This window comes from Semicossyphus pulcher, unplaced genomic scaffold (assembly GCF_022749685.1).
Source record: "Semicossyphus pulcher isolate SPU_LCO1_2020_fin unplaced genomic scaffold, fSemPul1.0.p SCAF_11, whole genome shotgun sequence".
Taxonomy (NCBI): Eukaryota; Metazoa; Chordata; class Actinopteri; order Labriformes; family Labridae; genus Semicossyphus; species Semicossyphus pulcher.
In genome coordinates, this window is record NW_027211615.1 from 9,316,820 (window position 1) to 9,336,606 (window position 19,787).

Below are 19,787 nucleotides of genomic sequence, written 5' to 3' on the forward strand. Positions count from 1 at the left end.
TGGGTGGTATGACTTGATTTGCAGAGGTAGAAAATATAAGGCACTTTGGGTTTGGATTAAATTTTGTCTTTAACATCTCATCCTAATTGAAATCCTGAATGAACAGCACTTAAGACACACAGACACTAAAATACAGCCTATAAATGTCCTGAATGGTTCCGACCAGCTGTTTTATTACACACGGCTACGTCTCTAGCTAAACAGCAGGACAAACAGGCCGACAAACACTATACACAGAGGCAGCCCAGTCATTCTCGGCTTTGATTGTAAAGCCTTTTATGGATTAGACGGTGAGTGCGCACAGGGTTATTAGAGCTGTCAAACTTGACCCCAGCTAAGCTATAAACAGCATTTGGCAGCCGTCCACAAATGTGGTGACACAGTGTACAGTGATGTTCTGTTCCAACACAGCAGCAGCTCATCCCTGCAGGCACAGGACTCGCTCTGTAACGTTAGAGGGACGAAGTTTAGAGAGGCACCACTGCAGGTCTGATTTACAACACTGCAAGAAACAGACACCCCGCAGGTTCTGGGGTTACACAAATATAGATGCCTCTGTGACACGTGTTGACGCTAAGGTGATAAAAAATGTCTTAATTAAAAAGAGTGTCAAAGTTCACATTTTTCTCTGTAAATAAAAAGGAGGGAAATACATTTGGATTTATAAGTCAGTTCATGTTATTATGACGCAGTGTTTCAGTACACTTACAAAATCTAGACAAACTTAAAGGGGGGGTATTATGCAAATTTCAAGCTTCATATTTCACTCTGTGATACCTGTGGAGTAGCTTAGCATAATTTACAGTTAAAAAAAAAAAAACTCATAATTTTTCCTAACACTGGTGCTCTGTGCAGGCCCTCACACAGCCTCTGCCTGAAACGACTCAGTCACCTCTGTCCCTACAAGCCCACTTTCTTCTGACTGGCCGGCTCGTCGAAGCCTGCTGAGGCCGCACTTTGTGACATCATGAAGTGCAGAGTGTAGAAAAAACTGTGTGAAACCTGGTGTTCACAGCAGTCTGCAGCTGAGAAGCCGGGGGATTACTCCAACATACTTTTACCTACAGATGTGAAACTTCACCCACGTTTAGTCTGGACATCCAGCATTGTAACATTATATATATATGCTTTCCTTAAACAGTGTGAAAACAACTAGCTGGTTATTGTTTTTGTCTTATAATCAAAATAGTATCAAATTAATTTTCAGTTATAATTTCGAGCAAAAGCACCAAACATCTGCTAGTTACACCTTCTGAAATGCAAGTTTATTGGTTGTTGTGACACTATATAAAATATCTGTTGATCAGAAATAATAAGAAATTCTAACATGTGGCTTACTTCCACCATGTATGACATTTTATAGCCAAAATGAAAATGAGTTGCAGCCCCAAAACACACAGGTGCATTCACACTCTGAGTGAATCAGTACGTATCATAGCAAAAGAAGAGTACAGGATGATAAATGTCACCGGTTCTTTTTAGAACCGGATTATGAAACTGAGAAGGCATTACCCCATAAAAATGGGTACAACGCACAGTCAGGCACAGGGAGAAAAATCCCAATGAGTTTCACACCTAGTGAAAATGTTCCAGCAGTGTTGACAGCTGACGAAGCGCTTACGTAACTGAACTGTGGTCGGACCACTGGCTGCTGCTCTGAGTGAACTCAATATCCGAGTGTGACTATGGCGAGCAGACTTGTTAACACGCTACTTATTGCCAATTTTCCAAAGTATCGGATCTCAAAGGATCTCACATTCAAAGCGCTGACTTGAATCCTGAACTGAAAGTAGAGAGGGAAAAAGGACTTGATGACCCGGCAGCCTGATTGTGTTGTTATTAACATGGAACATGGTTAGCAGTCTTTTTCCCCCGTCAGTGCACTGGCATGCGGTACACTTGGGAAGCGCAGGATGTCATCATCAGTTTGGGCAGGCATGCTGGACTCAAGCCTTTTAAGTTTTCTAGTTGCAAATCAGTGGCAGCAAAAGCACATACTTCAGCGTCCAAGACAGATTTAGCACCATGAATGTACCTTTAGGGAATAGTTTGACATTTTGGGAAAAAACTCTCATTTGCTCTGTGGCCAAGAGCAAGATTAAATCAATACCAGTCTCAAGTCTGTACAGATAACATGAAGCTAAAGAGCGGAGATGTTAGCTTAGCTTAGCACAAACACTTGAAACAGGGGGAGACGTTAGCATGACTCAGTCAAAAAGGTAAAATACATCTAACGACAGCTCTAAAGCTCACTTATTAAAAAACATTGCAGTGAAAACTTCAAGTCATGGAGAGAGTTAGGTGATGGACTACTTCTTGGCCAAGCATTATCTCTTCCTGGAGCCTTCATGGTGGCGTCAAGACCCGACAAGCCCAGATCACAACAATCCAGAAAACCACAAATTGTTGCTTCCTTATTTATCGAGTGTTGCGGTTGTATTTTTTGGATTTCTCTTTAATAAAAGTTATGTATCAATCTTTTGGTAAATTGAGATAACACCATGTTGATAAACCTGTGGGCCTCTGGTAAAAGCTGATACATTAGCTGTGGTCTTTGATATGATGAACTGGCTGTCGAGTCGGTATTCCCAGGAAAATAACAAGCAGTGTCCCTTCCCTAGAAGTGGTTGGTTGGCAGAGAGATGGTAGCTAGGTACTGTGTTTAGTGTACAAACAAATGACTACAGACGAGACTTCAAACACGTGAAAATCCAAAGAAAATTAACATGTACAATAAATGTTAAATAAACAAAAAAAAACATTAGCGAGGAATTTATAGGTGCATTTTAGGTATTTCAGTAGGTGTATTTTGTTACCTTTGGACAGAGCCAGGTTAACCGTTTCCTCCACACTTTGTGTTAAACAAAATAGGGAGGCACGATATTGGATATTAGGCTCATGTTTTTTTCCACCTAATTGAAGAGAACATCAAAGCTGTGTCCCAATCCAGGGGCTGCATCCTTCGAAGGCCGTATTTGAAGGCTGATTGCGTCAGAGAAGCGCGTCGAAGGCGGTCCCAATACGAAGGCTCCTTCAGAACCCTAACCCTTTAGTCTTTATCTGTATATTGTTGATAACTTTGCCGATGCCAATATGTCATTTTCAAGCAATTATCTGCAGATAGCAATAATGTGCAGATAATATCGTGCATCCCTAAAACAAAGCTAAGCTAAGTTAAGTTTAGCTATCTGCATGTAGCTTCATATTTACCGTCCAGATGTCAGATTGGTAATTATCCTCTCATCTTATTCTAGGCAAGAAAAGCAAATAAGCACACTCCCCAAAATGTAAAAATATTCTCCTTTTCTAAGATCTTAAAACTATATCTTTTAATAAAGCATGCTCCACAACTCCCTCATAAGAAGTCATGGTCATGCATAAGAAGACAGACTTAATCTCCCTTGCTGTTTCGAGGAAACAATGCAGGCACCAGTCCAGATGGGCTTCCTCATATTCACAATGTTTTTTCTGTAAGCTTTCTGAGTAAGCAGAGAGAATGTAAAAAATAATATTTGAGTTCTTTACTGGGAATTGTCTCTATCCCCCTGAAAGGAGAGAGTGCTGGGCCTGTTAGATAGAGCCTGACATGTAGATGCTTTTCCCAATGTGGAGCTATTTTTGCCTTTCAGATACAGATGCATTAGTGCACACATTCCTCAGGGTGCTTAAGCAAGGAAGGAAGGGAAATATTTCCATTAGACTATGCAGCTATGCACGAAAAACAGTATTTGAGTAGATCAAATAGAATGTCGACATTAATCAAGCTGTGAAAGACCTACGTGGATCTTATTACAGAGCAATATAGAGTTATTTTAATCTTAGGATAAAACAGGAGTCCTTCACTCCCACATGACATGCTTTTTCTTGGCATCACAATGTAGCCGATGATAGATGTTAGACGAGGATCACATTTAACTAAAGTAATCTGCATATTCTGACTGGTGTATCTTACAAAAAGCCTCAGGAACCACTTAAGTGATTATCTGGATACAATAACATTAAAATGTATAACCACACATTGCGATAAGGAGGCAGGGTTAAAGGGGAGACATTATTCCTTATATGACTAAGAGTTAATAACTCACAAATGATTTTAAAAGCACATCAGTTGGTCTCTGTTGGTATTGGTGTCTTATTACTGAAGTACTGTATCCTTTCGGGATAAATGCCTCCTCTGAGAGAGGCCTCAATTACAGGTTTAACACTTCATTACTGGCCTCTTAAGTATCTTAAAAATGATAGCATGGCCTCAAATGACAGACACAAGATGCATTATTTCACCTCCAACAGCACATAGGAACAGAAACCATTAGACAAAAGAGGATTTACAGGCAACTTGAATTGTTTCTGCACATTTTTGCGAGTAGCCGTCATCACCTGCAGGCTTCAACAATGTTCCTATTAGTAGATGCTGCGTGTGATTCTTCTTGGATCTTATTCCACTCAGTCCTAAAATATGCTGCAGCCTTTTCTCCTGTGTGAGAAACCTCGATATAAAAAGAAACATTGCAGCTCATCTGTTCCGTATTTAGCAACAACAGACTCGAGATGTTTGCCGGCCCCGCTCGTGTTGAAACCAAATGTTGCACAAGATATTCAGCCGTGAAGATATCTGGGCTTCATTTCATGTCGGTCATATTTTTCAGCCTACTTTTAATGAGTGAATACCACACTGGTTGGTCACTGTGAGACTAACACTTTGTTGGGGTTTGTAAAGAACAAAGCGTGTTTTGTAGGCTGTAAAATGTACAATGCCTTTATTCACAAGCCATATAACTATATATCGAGAAGATTTCTTAATATTAAGTCTTGTTTATTTGCTAAATTAAACTACTGAATATGCATGCATGAATCTTGGTTGTAAAATAAAGGATACTTACACAACTTTGCCCTATGCTTGAGCTCAGAACTGCAATCAATTATGCTGCAATATTGCTCTAAACCCGAAGCACTGTGAAGAAATGAGCATTGTAATGAATCCTGTTTTAAAATAAATCACCCTTGAGCAACTTTGTAGTAACTTCTGTGATAAGAACTGCAATCTATTGTGTACATTTTTAACAAAATATCTGGTCAAATTAAATATGCTATTTTCAATCTATTACTGTCCATCATTGACTTAAATGAAAGAATCATATTTGAGTCACATGACGAGACAGTTTTGCCTCAAAGATGTTAGTTGTTTCCCGGAAATAGACGATGCCGAACACGCAACAAAGACGAGATAGACAGGAAATGTGACCTCAGCTTTACAGCAGCAGCACTCTGTAAAGAGGTTTTTGATGAAAGCGTGGTGACTGGTGACATATTAAAGGGAAAGCCTGAATAAATGACATGAAAAGCTGAGCCTTCAGACACACAGAACTTGAATCAGGACAAATGGGGAGGTGCTCACGAGTATCCAGGACTGATGCAAAACATTCACAGTGTAATTTAACTATGTTAAATAAAGCAGCTGCCAACATGATGCATGGCAAAAAAAGAGATTCCCAGCAGCTTTCTTAAAATGTCCAGTTTATTGATATTCTACTAATGTGTAGGGCTGCAACTAACAAACATTTTGATAATTGATTAATCGACTAATAATCGGATGAAAACAAAAAAACTAATAATTTTAGTATTTCCAGCATCGCATTAAAAACACAAAAATGTCTATATCTTGTTTTCTTATGCAATGCAATATTAATATATCAATTATATCTTAATAATCATGATTGACTTAATAATTGCTTCTGTAAAGGGAAAGTACAGACAAGACTACTACAATAAAAAAATGGACATAGGGGATGCAGCCATGAACTGAGCTTACCAGTTATAGGGAACTAATCAATATACAGTATATTTATACAGATACTCAGGTTTCTGTTGTCAGTACATAAAAGATTCGCTCTAGACCGACTCTGACTATTGGCATGAAGAATTAAAAATACTTTATAATGTTATGTTATACTCCAGTGTCTCTCCGACCGAATTTCAGCTCATTAGCTTATTCTGCCGTCTCCAGCAGATAAGTGTCCGTTCTGACGGACAAACCCACGATTTAGAGTTAATTTAAATACAATGTGATGGACAGAAATACTTTGTCAGTTTCTCTCCATTTTGTGATGGTGTAATGAAGCCCGGCATTAGCTTTATCAAGACTTAGCTTATTAACAGCCTTACTACTATGGTATACGGTCCTACGCTGCTTTATCAATGGCTCAGCTTCATCAGGCCCATTATAAAACGAGGAGAGGCGAGAATAGATGGAATTTCAGTCCGTTAGGTTTATTTTTAAATTAACGTTAGAAACTGTAACCGTGCGTTTGTCCGTGTAAACGGACACTAATCTACCTGAGGCGGACACATCATCAGCACTGTACAACAAACGGATAATAATCGTCGAAAAATAATTGTTTCCCAAAGGAGACCGGAGATGTTGTAAATTCCTGTAATTCATCACGTGAGCTACTCAAACATTGGCTGGCTGCCCCCAGTGACGTTTTCACAGCACATACTGTGCATGATAACATAGACCCAAATAATCGATGATGAAATTCGTTGCCAACTATTTTAATAATCGATTTTAAGCTATTTAATCGATTAGTTGTTGCAGCCCTACTAATGTGTGTTATGCAATGACTACATGCACAAGAGACATTTCTTAAACTTGTCTGTCTTTTGTTTTATTTTGAAGGGGTGACATCAAAGGGGGCAGAGCACGACACATCTGGATGTCACAGGGAGGCGGATTTAAAACTACAATTACATCATTATTCCATTTGCTCAGTAATGTTGTTAAGTTCAAACAAGTATAAAGCCAGCTTTTGAACATAATGTCTAAACATCTCCATTATCATTGTTAAAATGTTGCATGTGAACAGGAGGCAATACTGTACATGATAATGGTGCAGTTATGCAACCAATTTCCATTTAAGCAGCCCTTGTTTCACTGTCCCAACGATGTGTTGTCACTGAATGATGAACATTGTTCTGCTGCTTTCTGTGCTGCAGAGGCGACAGTCATGATAAAACATGATTGCATCACAGACAGGCTGCATTTGTGGTGATCATGCAGTTTTTCTGATAAACACAAGCAGAAGAACATGGCTTGTGTGGGCATTTGCAAGAGAAGTTGCTTAAAGGTAAGTTAAGGTTAATAAAAGTTCTATACAAACAACATGCTGCAGTATCAGGGATGAATTGTACAAAAGCAATGACGTGAAGTGTGCAGCTAGAGTTAAGTGTCTGACCTCTATTTGCATTTTGATTACTGCTCTTCAGGAGCAGCAGCACTTGAAATCTCTTCTATCCCAACTGTATTTAAACAGAAAGAAACTGCTGTGTTAATATGGAAGCACTTCTAAACTGTAAAGATGTATCACATCCCAGTATTAAGGTTTAAGTTAGCCATGTTTTTTCCGACTAACTCTTCAGCTCACACTCATTGGCATGGGTTAAAGGACAAATTTGTAGTGTGAACATGGAAAAATAATCATCGTGATGGTAGAAACACCAGAGGTCTTGACCTATTCACTGTTAAATACATAGCAAACATATTTATATTATAGCTCAGAATCCGAAGTTCACCTTGTCAGTGTGTTCTGCACACTTATCTCTGCCCTTTTAGTGCCCATCAACATTTCATAGAACTATAGCCGAGCAGAAAGAGCCCAAAACAAACTGAGGCAGAGTATGCAGGTCAGGTGACCTCTGAGTAGTCCTGGACAGTCTTTGTCACACTGCAATTACGGGTTTAGTTACCATTGCCTGCACTCCCACAAATGTACTTAAAGTGCTGCTACAACCTGTCGAAAATTGGTTTAACTATTTGCCACAGAAAGAAATGAACCAACAAAATCATTTTATTAGTACTAAGGTTACAAACATACCTGGATATAATTTAAATGTGTTAGAATATTTGTGAAGGCTTTGCAAAAGAAACTATTTGATAACATCACTTGGGTTTTGGGAAAATGTGATGAGCAGTTTCACAATTTCTTCACATTTTATAGACTAAACAATTACCAGTGAAACTAATCGACAGAGTACAAGAAAAGAAAATAATTGTGAGCTGCAACATTATTTCTTCTCATGCAGTGTTGCCCTTTGAATTTGAGACTGCAACTACAAAACCTCCTTCCTTTTTTACAGATTTTGAAAGATCTTTGGCATTCTTTGTTTCCCTATGTTTCATTGAAAACATAGGGAAAATACTTCTACAATACTACTACCAAAAATATAGCAATTGATGTTAAAAAAAATAAATTATAAAGTTAAAATGGTTTGATACTTGTCTATAACTCCCAGAGCAGCAGTAGGATATTGTAAATTCCCTTGAGTGCTTCATCTACAGGTGCTCTTGTTAAGCTCCAGCGTCTGCACTGCTTAGAACTGCATTCCAGCCTATTAGACCGACATATTCTTAACAGGCATGACATGACAAAAGGAGAGACTAATGAAAGAAAGATTTGTCCTGGTAAACACTGAGAAGATCTTATCAAACACATTGTGCATGGACGTGAAATGCTTCAACATGTGCAGGACGTGACTGGTGACATGTAAAAAAGCAGGAGTGACAGACTACTGAAGGCCAAATGTGTCCATTAATGCATGACATGAGCGATGCCTCGTAGGTCACATTGCAGCTGCTGAACTGGTTGGGTAAGATGGTACCACATGGACAATTATAGACTAGTCTGCACGTTTGTTTGGAATGAACATCAACATGATGCTGGCACAACAGAAACCAAAACGCAAGCTTAAAGAGTTTCTACAGCAGTTTAAATGTGAACTTAAAACTGGAGATGTTTGTGAGGAAATATAGACAGATACATTTAATGCACGTGATATGCGGTAAAAAGCTGGACAATGCAGGGGATGTTTACAAAATCAAAAGAAATAAAACCACTAAGATAAGACGAAAAAAGATTTAAAATTCAGAATACATGATACTGATTCAACTAGTAGTGCCTCACAGTTTGTATTATTGTTTCTTCACTCAGAGATAGGCCTAAATAGTGTATACAAGTGCAATACATTTAAAACCTAATCCCAACATCAATATTTCCTCCAGACAGCAAACACTTTGCTTGCTGTCCCTTTAAGGTTTACTAGAGGGGTGTGTTTGTGCGTGTGTGTGTAAATAAGCGAGCATGTGGTCAACACATGTAGTTTTAGCCTGACTTAAAACATAAAACAGCCACATGTACTAAACATGCACGGTGTCATAACGATGTAGAATACCCACCCCATGGTTGTGTTGGTTCATTGAGAGAAACAAACAAACAAACAAACAAAACATAACTAGAGTTAGTTACAAAGTCCTGGTATGTGTTCAAATGTCTGGCCCATAAGGTTGATTGTGCTAGAGCACAGAGTTGTTGTCAAAACATGCTTCAAATACTGATGCTGCAAAGAAGCTGATAATTGTAAAACACCTTCTGACTGGAAAAACGGTTTTAAGGTGGCCAACCAAGATTGATGTCACCAATTCATGAGCCAACTGTGAAAGCGATCACAATCTCCTGTTCTGTGACTAATTTTTGGCAGTTACTCAGAACCATAACTCAAAGTTTCCAGATCATTACTATGCGACAATTAAGCTGACCTTTGCGGCAACAAAAAGGTAATCACGGCATAATTTTTCCTATTAGACATTTTGTCATAATTAGCAAATGAATTCTTAAGTAATGTTTTACAAGTTGTGTTATGTGTTTCACAAGGTCACAGTTACACCACCAAGCCCTCATCAGTTCATCCTTGAGTGTTTGAGTGATGCTTCCAGGTTGGTAATCGCCTGTATCTTAAAACATGCTTTTAGAGGTCTTGGTAAAAAAGCAGCTTGTAACTTGTAAGTGCGATCTAAAAACACAGTACGTTAGAAAGGCATTAAACAGACTGCTCCTGTTAGCCAATCAGCCACCAGCAGGATGCTTATAACTAATAACTGCGGCTAATAGATTTGTTAACCCAACTGTAAATTTTAGTAGTTTCCAGACATCATTAAATAGGTGTTTCAAGATCATGTTTACTCAGACAAGGAAAATACTGATTGGCAAAATATTACTCTCAAACTAGACTGGTCAGAGGGCATAAAACTTTCCTTCCTCTAAGTCCACTGTTCTCCATAAGCTACTTTCTGATGACTAGTTCGTCAACACCAAAAACTAGCATCCAATGCCAGATTAAAAGTGGTCACACAAACAAGTACAAAGGCAGAACACAAAATATCTTTTCTCTTTCCAAAAGCATTGAAACATACAACACTATCGTCATCGAAACTCATTGAAAATGAGTGAAAGAAATCCTTGGAAAGAAATCAGACTCTCTTGAGGTTGAGTTCTATTTTGGACTTTATACTTTGAACAGTAATCCATCCTGTTGCAGAGGAAACTACTAGCGCTGTCTGGCTCACATTACCTCAACAGGTTACTCTGAAACTTGAGCTTGTGTTACAGTTGCTGAGAAAGATGAATGTCAGAAGATCCGGTAGAGGGAGGACAGGGATGTGCGTGGAAAAGGAGGGATCTTAACTGGGAGGCCGGATGCCTTTGCTCGTAGATTTCAACACATCAAGGTCAGCTTTCACGTCACCAGTTGTCAATCCCACACAGTCTAATTTTGTATAGAGGTTTGGTGAAGAGATAGAGACAGGCATGACGTTGAGGCAGCGTGATGACGGCTTGAGGAAACATTTCTGATTGTATAATAAAATGTAAATGGTGCTTTGCTTTCACACATAAGGTTAAGGCGCTGATTAGTCTCTGTTCTTTACAACTGTGCATGTATGTCAAGGCATAGATGCAATCAAAACAGATGTGAGCAATGGCTTTATGGAAAATGCTGCATTTGCTATATTCAATACCAAGATGGGACGGCTACTCAATGTGAAGAAAATAGGGATGCACCGATACCGAAGTATCGAGCGGTATTGGAGCGTAAATAAATCTACAATGAGTACCGCACCCGAATACCACTTTACAGCTTGACGTTAGCCTCCCGTTGGTTAAGCAGGTAGGCGAGAAGGAGCACTTTTCAGAAAAAGGCTTAGTCCTCACAGACCGCACTAACATGTACACTCACGGCCAAACTGAAGCTCACAGAGAGTAACAAAAACATTAAAGCAAACTAAGTTACATATTCATGGACGCACACGCGATAAAGAGAGTCTGTGGGCGTTCACTGATGTCTTGTTGTAGGTGCAGTAAACAAGTCCGGGCATGTCTCCCTCACTGCCGTGTTTAAGGGGGATGCGCTGTGTAGTGCTGCGTTCAGGTGCGCTCAGAAATGGGAGTGCTCATCACATGACCTTTTTTACACTGTATGTGGTAATGTTATATTATACTGAAATCCACTGAATGTGTTAGAGGTTACACAAAAGTAAAATGTGTAGCAGTGTCATGTTTGTTAAGTAAGACAAAGTTGAGTGTTAAAATGTCAGCAACAGTTGCATCGATTTACTTTGTTACAAAGTGAGGAACATCTAATGAAAATGAAACGTGCTTTTAAAGTCAACATCTGGAGAACAAGATTTGTAGACCAGGGCATCTCTGCTACTACAGCTCTTTATTAAAATGCTGTTTTGTTGTACATTTTATCTTTATAAAAATTTGGAGAAAATTTGGAGATTTCTGACAGCATAATGTGCTCTTACCTTTTAAGTTGTATGTAACAACCTAAAGTTACTGTAGAATATTAACTTTCACTCCACAGAGAGAAAAAGTACTGTCTCGAATTTGTACTCAATTTTAAAATCACATTTTTAATTCAAGAGGGGGTCAATTATACACTGTGGTAAACATCCTTTCTACCCATTCCACGCTAAAAATGTATTATGTAATGACGCCCAGCCCCTGTTGCAGCTGGTCATTACAGGAGCACGGCTGCTGCCAGCAGACTGCCAGCACCATATAGTGTCGAGGCAGCAGTTTGGTACAGCAAGGTGCAGCAGGTCCCAACCTGCCAGAAGCCACAATTATGTCACTGACAACAACAAACACAGCAACACAGATGCCTTAAGAGTGCATTTCAGAAGCTCTCTCCCTGTATGTCCTGGAAAATAATTTATCGATTGTCTATCTACTGGCAGACATGATGGAAAGAGACAGGGTGGCGCACACTTTTCAATCAATAGAACCGTACAGTGGACACGTTTTCCATGGACAGACATTGATAAGCTGTTGGTAAAGGTTGGGTTATCAAAACTGGCAGGTACTTAGAGCGCAACTAATTATTGTTTTCACTGTCAATTAATATGTTGTTTATAGAATTGATTGATGATTATGGATACAAAATTTCAAAAAATAGATAACAAGCCCATCACAGTTTCCACGAGTCCAAGGGGACGTCTAAAAATAATTTGCTTTGCTGGATCAACCCTTAAAACATCCAAAGATATTTAAGTCCTCAACCGATGACATGAATGATTAACTGAATATCTAAACTGATTAATTAATTTGTCCACTGACAGAAAATTGATCGTTTCAGCATTACTAGATGCGACTCAAATAAATATTTAATGCTAGAAGTGAAGCCAAAGCAACATGAGCATCTTTCACACTCTACCTCCTGATCTTGTCTGGACATTTCCTGGACCCTTTTTCATCTGCCTCTAAATTAGTTTCCACTCTTTCATTGATATTGCTGACAGGTCCATATAAATGTTGTTGTGACATCAAGGCAAAAACAGTCATTTTATAGATAAGTCCTCCTTCTCCCTCTGCATGCTGTATTCAGGTGCCAACCTTCACCGAAACCAAAGGGAGTATTTTCAGTAGTTCAGAATGTGTCTGAGACAGACAATCTCCCTGTGTGCTGCATCTGTAAAGGTTCATATGTGAAAACAGCTACACGGTTATATAAGCACAACTGAAATGATATTTTTAAGATATTCCCTCCAGCCTTTGTCAAATCTAAGGAGAACAAATTTTGAAGATTTCATAATTTAAGGAGTAGGAGAGGATAAATAAAGATATTGTCCATCATCAATTCAAGAATGAGTAGATCTTTTAACCAGAAATAAAAAAGGAGAGCAAAAACAGAAACAAACGCTATCCTAAAAATACCAACCTTTAATTTTCTGTCAGGGAACAAATCATGGAAATTAAAATCAATACATGTTTAGTCTGATTCTGTGACTGTACTATATTTAGGCAACAACCAGCACACCGCCTCAACACGAGATTGGTTCTCGTTAGGAGTGGCTCAGCTCAAAATCTCGCTGCAGTGACAGAAATATCAACCTAAATGAAGCCGTCTGTATTTGGAAAGTACAACGTTTCCCAGGCTTGCTCTCAAGGCTTCTGGCTGCCATGGCAACTATGTTGGTCTCTGAGTGACTCATCTTTTCAGTGTCTATCACACAACAGGAGCTATAAGCACTCCAACCTCGCCAATGCAGGAGGGAAGAAGCATCCTTGCAGGCTGCACTCTTTTGGGATCTGAAACATACTGGCTGCCGAGATTTCCGTTCTTAGTTTAAAACCAGAAATAGTACTAATAAACTGAACATTACTTACTGAATTAGAGTAGGCCAGATTAGCATCTGCACCAATTTAAGAAACCATGTAAAGATGCTTGGTTTACACTCATAAAAAGGGCTGTTATCACTTTTGTTTGCCAAGTTAGAAATGGTTCAAGTTACGACGGGTGTAAAGATATTCTGTTAAGTCTTCAGTTCTTAGTAATATGGATATTTTAATCACATCTAACTATTTAAACCAATTAACACGTTAACATATACAGCTATCTCTGTGCATGCAGCCTATTTGTAGCCACACACTCATACATGAGTCATACAGCTGTCTGTTACTAGACAACAGATGGTGAATTGATGAATTTAAACAAGCTCGAACCATTGTGACTGGTCCTGCAAACATCCTCCAGGCAAGGCACAAATGTGGGATTTGGCAGGGTGAGAAAGTACAAATAGGAATATCTTATTTATGGATTCTCATATGTGAATACGGTGAGAACAAATACTATCCTGAAAGCGCTCTGAATAATTGAAAGTTTGAACCTCCACATTTCCATTTAAGCTGATGAAAATCCCCATCTGTGTAACAACTTGTGATGCACTAAAATAATGAATTATGAAGAAATAAACACTGTAATATAGAATGACAACCATATCCTCATTCAGGTTTAATGACTCCACGTGACACAGGGAACAGGGAACAGGGAACCACAAGTATGCCCTGTACGTGTGAGCATCATCTTCTACATGCCCCAGAGCTAATGGTGCACATGAAGTCCATGACTCTACACATAGTTTGCACTCATCAGGGAAATTCAACTCTATCCTTCTGGTGTTCATTTACTATTGTCTTCTACTGCCTGAGAGAAGATGCTTCAATCTGTGGTTAGACACAAGACTTCACAGAAACACTACCACAAACGGCACAGCACATGTTTTATTTTACAGAGGAAACATCACTCAGACTACAAAGGGAAACCTGAACACTTCCCATACTTAAAATCAGGTCCTGCGCTTACATATTCTACATCTTAATGCAGAATCTGTAAACAGAGATTACTATAGCTATGATTTAGACAGTCTCACAATTAATAGTTGACTTTTAATCTTCTCTCCCTGTTTTTATTTGTGTTTATTGATGATCTCTAACAGATTTCTCTGATCCACTCTTCAAACGGCCCTTAATCCCTAAAGTCTAACTATTAGTGAGCAGGTAGCCCTCTGGTGCTTTTAAATCAACACTACCATTGACATCACATGCCAAAAACTCCCTCACAGTTAACACTTCCCAGCTCTGCCAAAAATTATTTACAGCACTTCAAGACTATTTCGAGGAGTGAAAAGCGTGGTGGTATTGCTTGTGATAATCCTTTTTTGTACATGACATTATAATAAAGTTCTATTTTAATTATTTAATTCTAAAACCATTGATTTGAGAATTGGACCACAATAAGTGCGTTATAAAAAGAAAATGTCTCAAGGACAGCAACGTTTGCCTTCACAAGGTCGCCTTTTTTAATAGATAAACATAATACTTATACAAGCACATGTTTGGCAGAATCAACAGAGTGATCTGGTGAATAAGATGCATAGCCTATTAAAAAACACAGCAGGTTTCCTGAATGCTATACCAGAAGTAGACACCACGACAAGACACAAATCACCCACAGGCTTTTAGTGGAAGAAAGTCAGCTAATTTGGCTGTCACTTTCACACTCGTCAACAAGACGGTCGCTGCCATGCTGATCACGTCAATTTTGGCCGTTGTTGTTGTGCTGTGCCCTTGTTTTCACAGAATCATATCAAGCGTCTCAAACTCTCAACATTATGCTGTCTCTATGCATCATATACAATTAAAATTGCAATATCAGACACTAAATGTTCTACAGTCTTTTAAAACTGTATGATAGCGGTCAATAACTGATGCCAAATCATTCATCATATCTTGAGAAGTTGCATCATGTTAAAAACTTCCATCTACTTGACCAGGCAAGTCTTTCTCACTTTTCTTCTCACTCACATTTTTCCAGTATCATAAACACTGCTGATAAGCTGTCGAGGCTTGTCTGCATAAGTAGAGCAAATTAGTCATCCCATTTTATGATGACGCTTAAAGTTAAATATAAGCTGGTAATATTAGGGATGCACCAATTGAGAAAATCAGGGCCGACACGATACTTAAAACAACAATTTTGCCGATGGCCAATGGCGATGTTTAACAAATTTTTATAATTATCAATGCCATTGTCTGGATAATTAACTTTAATTATAACAAAATAAATGTATTCAGGCCTTCATCACACCCTTGAGAAAGCATGAATTCAATCTTTCAAATTCCAAAAACATCTTTTAATTAAACTTCTTTCACATAAAAATAATCTTTTTTCAAAAATAACTGCCTGAAAAGCCTCTTTAGCTCAGAGGCTGAGAATCACCTGGTCATAGTACAAACATTTTTTAGTGCTTACATAGCCTAACAAAAATCTTTCTGTTAACATAAATAATTTTATGTTACAATTAAATCTACTGCACAATTAAAGCAGTTAAATAATAAAAACATCGGCTACTGCCATCGGCGCATGCCACCTTATTTGCAGATGGGCCGATGTCTGTCAACATGGTCGATATCGGCTGATTCCGATGTTCAGCCGATGCATCGGTGCATCCCTAGTTAATAGAAATGAGCATAAACCAGATTAAGTCTAATACATTTCAGTCGTGTGGTTCAGAATAGGTCTTAATATTTGTAATTTGATTGTATACTCAGTGGCATTACTGTGTAACAAATTAAACAAAAGTTGTGCAGTGAATAGATTTTAGTGGAATGTAAAGGGTTAGAGTATGAATGTCTTAAATCCCCTAGATTAGTGGGAAAAATGGAACCAAAACCTTAATTCAACATCTATATTAATCTCTGTTATGCTATCTTAATGTTAACAATACATTACAGTTCAAGAGCTTGTGAAGAAATGTCTAAGTACACAGTGGAAATGTACAATTAGTTGTGACTGGAACCGTAATACACATTGTTGTAAGCAGCAGGCTCAGTTCTGGTAGATTTAACTGCAGGCTACAGGAAGACAACCAACCGGTATCTGATCAGGTGCATGCTTGGATTTGGCGCAAACTGCAATATAATACGAGTACAAAACATCAGCGAGATTCGCTTTTTTTGTGAAGCTTAGCCATAGATAGTACACTTTTTTTGTTTCAGTATAGATGCATAAATCTGGCATTTCTTGCCCATGCAGGTTTATTTCAAAACACAAATTTGCTGCGAAAAACTGCTGCAGAAAGCATGTTAATAAACTACAATGACCAAAAGTCTATCTATGAGAAAAAGCATTTAAGCGGCTAATAATAGTCTGTTTGTTGAAATAAGCTGTATGCAAAGAATTTGAAGAAGCCATCAATCTTTCAGTATTAATCAGATGACTTACACCTTTTAAATTTACATGGATAATAAAATGTTTATATGTATGCCATTTGTAGTTAGAATTTTTTTTTGCAAAATAATCTGAAAAAGTATCACAAATCAACAAATACATCTAACTAGTGAGGCCTTACTGTGAGGAAGAGCTGTACCATGACTGATAGGTTGAGAACAGACACCTTGGTCAGGTCACACACTGGACCTTACCAGACCTCCACCCCACATGCATCACCTCCACCTAAAACAGTCTACTGCATCAACTTACAACAGACTGTACAATGTTTCATACTGGCCACCCATATTTTCCCCCATGGTGTGACGCTTCACTTCAAGAATTTTTGCTGTCTTGTTTCCTCCACTGCACTTCTCTAATGCTGAGTGCTTGCTAGTTGCCACTGACATACAGTATATTCATTGTACCATGTATGGACCACTCTCTGAAAGACGAGCTGCAGACTCCAACAAATCAAAAAACTACCTGGTATTCAACAGGTTGTTAAGTATTTTAATGCCTCCCACCCGGTTGGTACCTTTTGGACTAGTGGCCTGTGACCTGCTGGTTGCAATTTCAAATTCTCACACTTGATGTAGACAGTGTATGGGAATGAATGGAAATAAGCTAAGCCAGCTGAGTGTGTCTTCTTGGATGAGATGTTCCAGTAATCCTGCCTCTGGCAATTGATAGAGCTACAAGTCAGCAATGTTTGCTCTGGAAATGGCTTTGGACCTTCAAAAAATGTAAACTTGTCAAGCGGTGGAGAAAAGACTACTGCTGCATCTTTCTTCAACTTTCTTAGAGTTGTTTTCACTAAAAACAGTCTCAACCAACATCAACATAGTGGAGGGAGACACGTGCAATACATTGTGACCAATCATACATCTATTGCTTAAGACATTGTTACTCCATAGCCCCAAACTGTTGTCATTCTTTGTGGAGGCACCCATAAACTCTCTGTTGGAGATCTCGGTCCCTCCACAAAACCTTGAAAGCATGAATCCCTCCTAACACCTTCCTCACTCTTTGGATGTGCCCCTGCATGTCAATTCAGCCCAACCGCCCCAGCGAGGCAACTCTCTGTAAAAACACCTTAAAACAAGCCCAATGCAACTGTGATGCAAGACAAGTAAATACAACTGTTGAGGAAACTCGTCACTTTGCACTCAGAGCACAAAACTGATGTGATGCATTTTGACAGACATGTAATTAATTCAAATGCCCTGGGGTCTGTTCACCCAAGCTGCTTGTGTGGAGAAAAATAAAAAAAATGAGAAGGAAAAGAGAAACTACTTTAACCTGTGTGTTGCCCTGCCCTGCAGGTTTTAAAACACAACTTGTGCGTTAGACTGTATGTGTAAAATGTTTGCACAAATTGCTTGCATTTCATTCATGTTTGCAGGATCAGTCATGCTGAATGTAACTGCTGCAGTGCAAACACCACAGTGGTCATGTCAGCCTATTTTAAGCGGCAGACCCTTTTCATCCTCTTACCTTTGAGCTGCGGCAGCGGTGATAGCTCCACCGGAGCGCTCTGTGTGCGGTACTGAGACGAGCCCTGGGATTTTCTCTGTTTCTGGGCCTTCCTCATGGACTTTCTCGTAAACCCGTCCACTTTCTCGGCTGCGGAGATGGCCGACATTTTGACGCAGAAACTGACGAGGACTTCAGAAAAGCAATTGTATCCCTGGGTTGAAATGAAAGGTTTCCTTCTCTGTTCGCATCAGCACAAAAACACGGAGTCACTTGAAGCTCGTCCCCTCGTCCAAGTCTTATGTTATTCTGTATGATCCAACATGGTCGCTCGGTATTGGGGTTAGACTGTGTCCAAGGACAGCATTATTTGAGCAACTTGTTTGAAAAAACACGATAGCAATCTTCAAAACACGAACAAAAAACTCATGACATTGCCCGCAGTAAAACTTTGAGTAACACACATAAGAAAATTACCACTTAAGTTTCTTTATTTGAGCTGTTTTTTTTACTGCTTCCTCGTTTTAGCAAAAACGTCTACCTGTTGCTAACCGTATGACAGACATTGTAATAAAAGTTGCCTTAATTAGTTGTAAAGTCCCAACAGAAGCAAACTTACTGTGCTGCTAGCCTCCAGCTAATGGACCTAGCTAGATGCTAAAATTAGCTTACGTTAATGTGTGCCTTTACAACAGCTTCACCGCTGTTGAGGAAAAAAAGTTACACAAGGTTGCCCCGTGAAATTCGCATAGTTCTTCGTCAAAACACGGGGTCCAAGCGTTGGGGCACAGTTTTCAATCACCGTTATACTTCCGTTGAGTGTTTCAGAACAACTATCCGCAAACGATGAAGTTCAATTTTGCTCGACGACTGAGTCTCATTTAGCACTTAAAAGTTAGCTGTGTCCACAACGGAGTGACATTGACTACATTTCTTGCTGGATATTACCCGGTAGTTTCGATTCCGCTGGCCCCGAATAGACCGTGCTTTCTTGAATTAAACAAATTACAAATGTCGTGCTGAGTAGGCAGCCATAAAAACACTCCCTGTACAGCCGTTTGGTCGTTGTCTGTCTGGTTGACTGTTCGGTGGACTGCAGAGCCTGACAGTTGTACGTCATTGACTGGCGTCTCTAACTGGCCAATCATAAACGGAGAATCGAAAAAACTGTAAACTTTTTAAGCCAATCACAGCACGCAGAAAGTGGGCCCGGAACATGTGACATGTAAAAACAAATGCGTGACGTTCTACTGTCGAACGAGGAGTGGCAGCTGTAGTAGATAGTACTGACAAGAGAAAGTAATTATTGTTACCGCAGAACATCCAGTCAACTACAGCCAAACGTGGTCTATAGGAGATGGTGCTGTACTTCTCCTTTTCACTCCTAACATGGATGACTGCACAGTCTTAACATAAAATTAGGCAAAAAA

At 39.1% G+C, this 19,787-nt stretch overlaps 1 protein-coding gene across 1 annotated transcript in view; it reads right to left on the reverse strand.

The window, feature by feature from the left end:
* The window catches only part of ppp2r5a (protein phosphatase 2, regulatory subunit B', alpha isoform), a 52,034-nt gene extending 32,615 nt beyond the window's left edge, over positions 1-19,419 (reverse strand). Inside the window, exon 1 of the mRNA XM_069685728.1 lies at positions 18,379-19,419. Coding sequence (XP_069541829.1) covers positions 18,379-18,526 — 148 coding nt within the window. The 5' untranslated portion in view covers positions 18,527-19,419. The remainder of the gene's footprint in view (positions 1-18,378) is intronic.
* Positions 19,420-19,787: the final 368 nt, after the last annotated feature.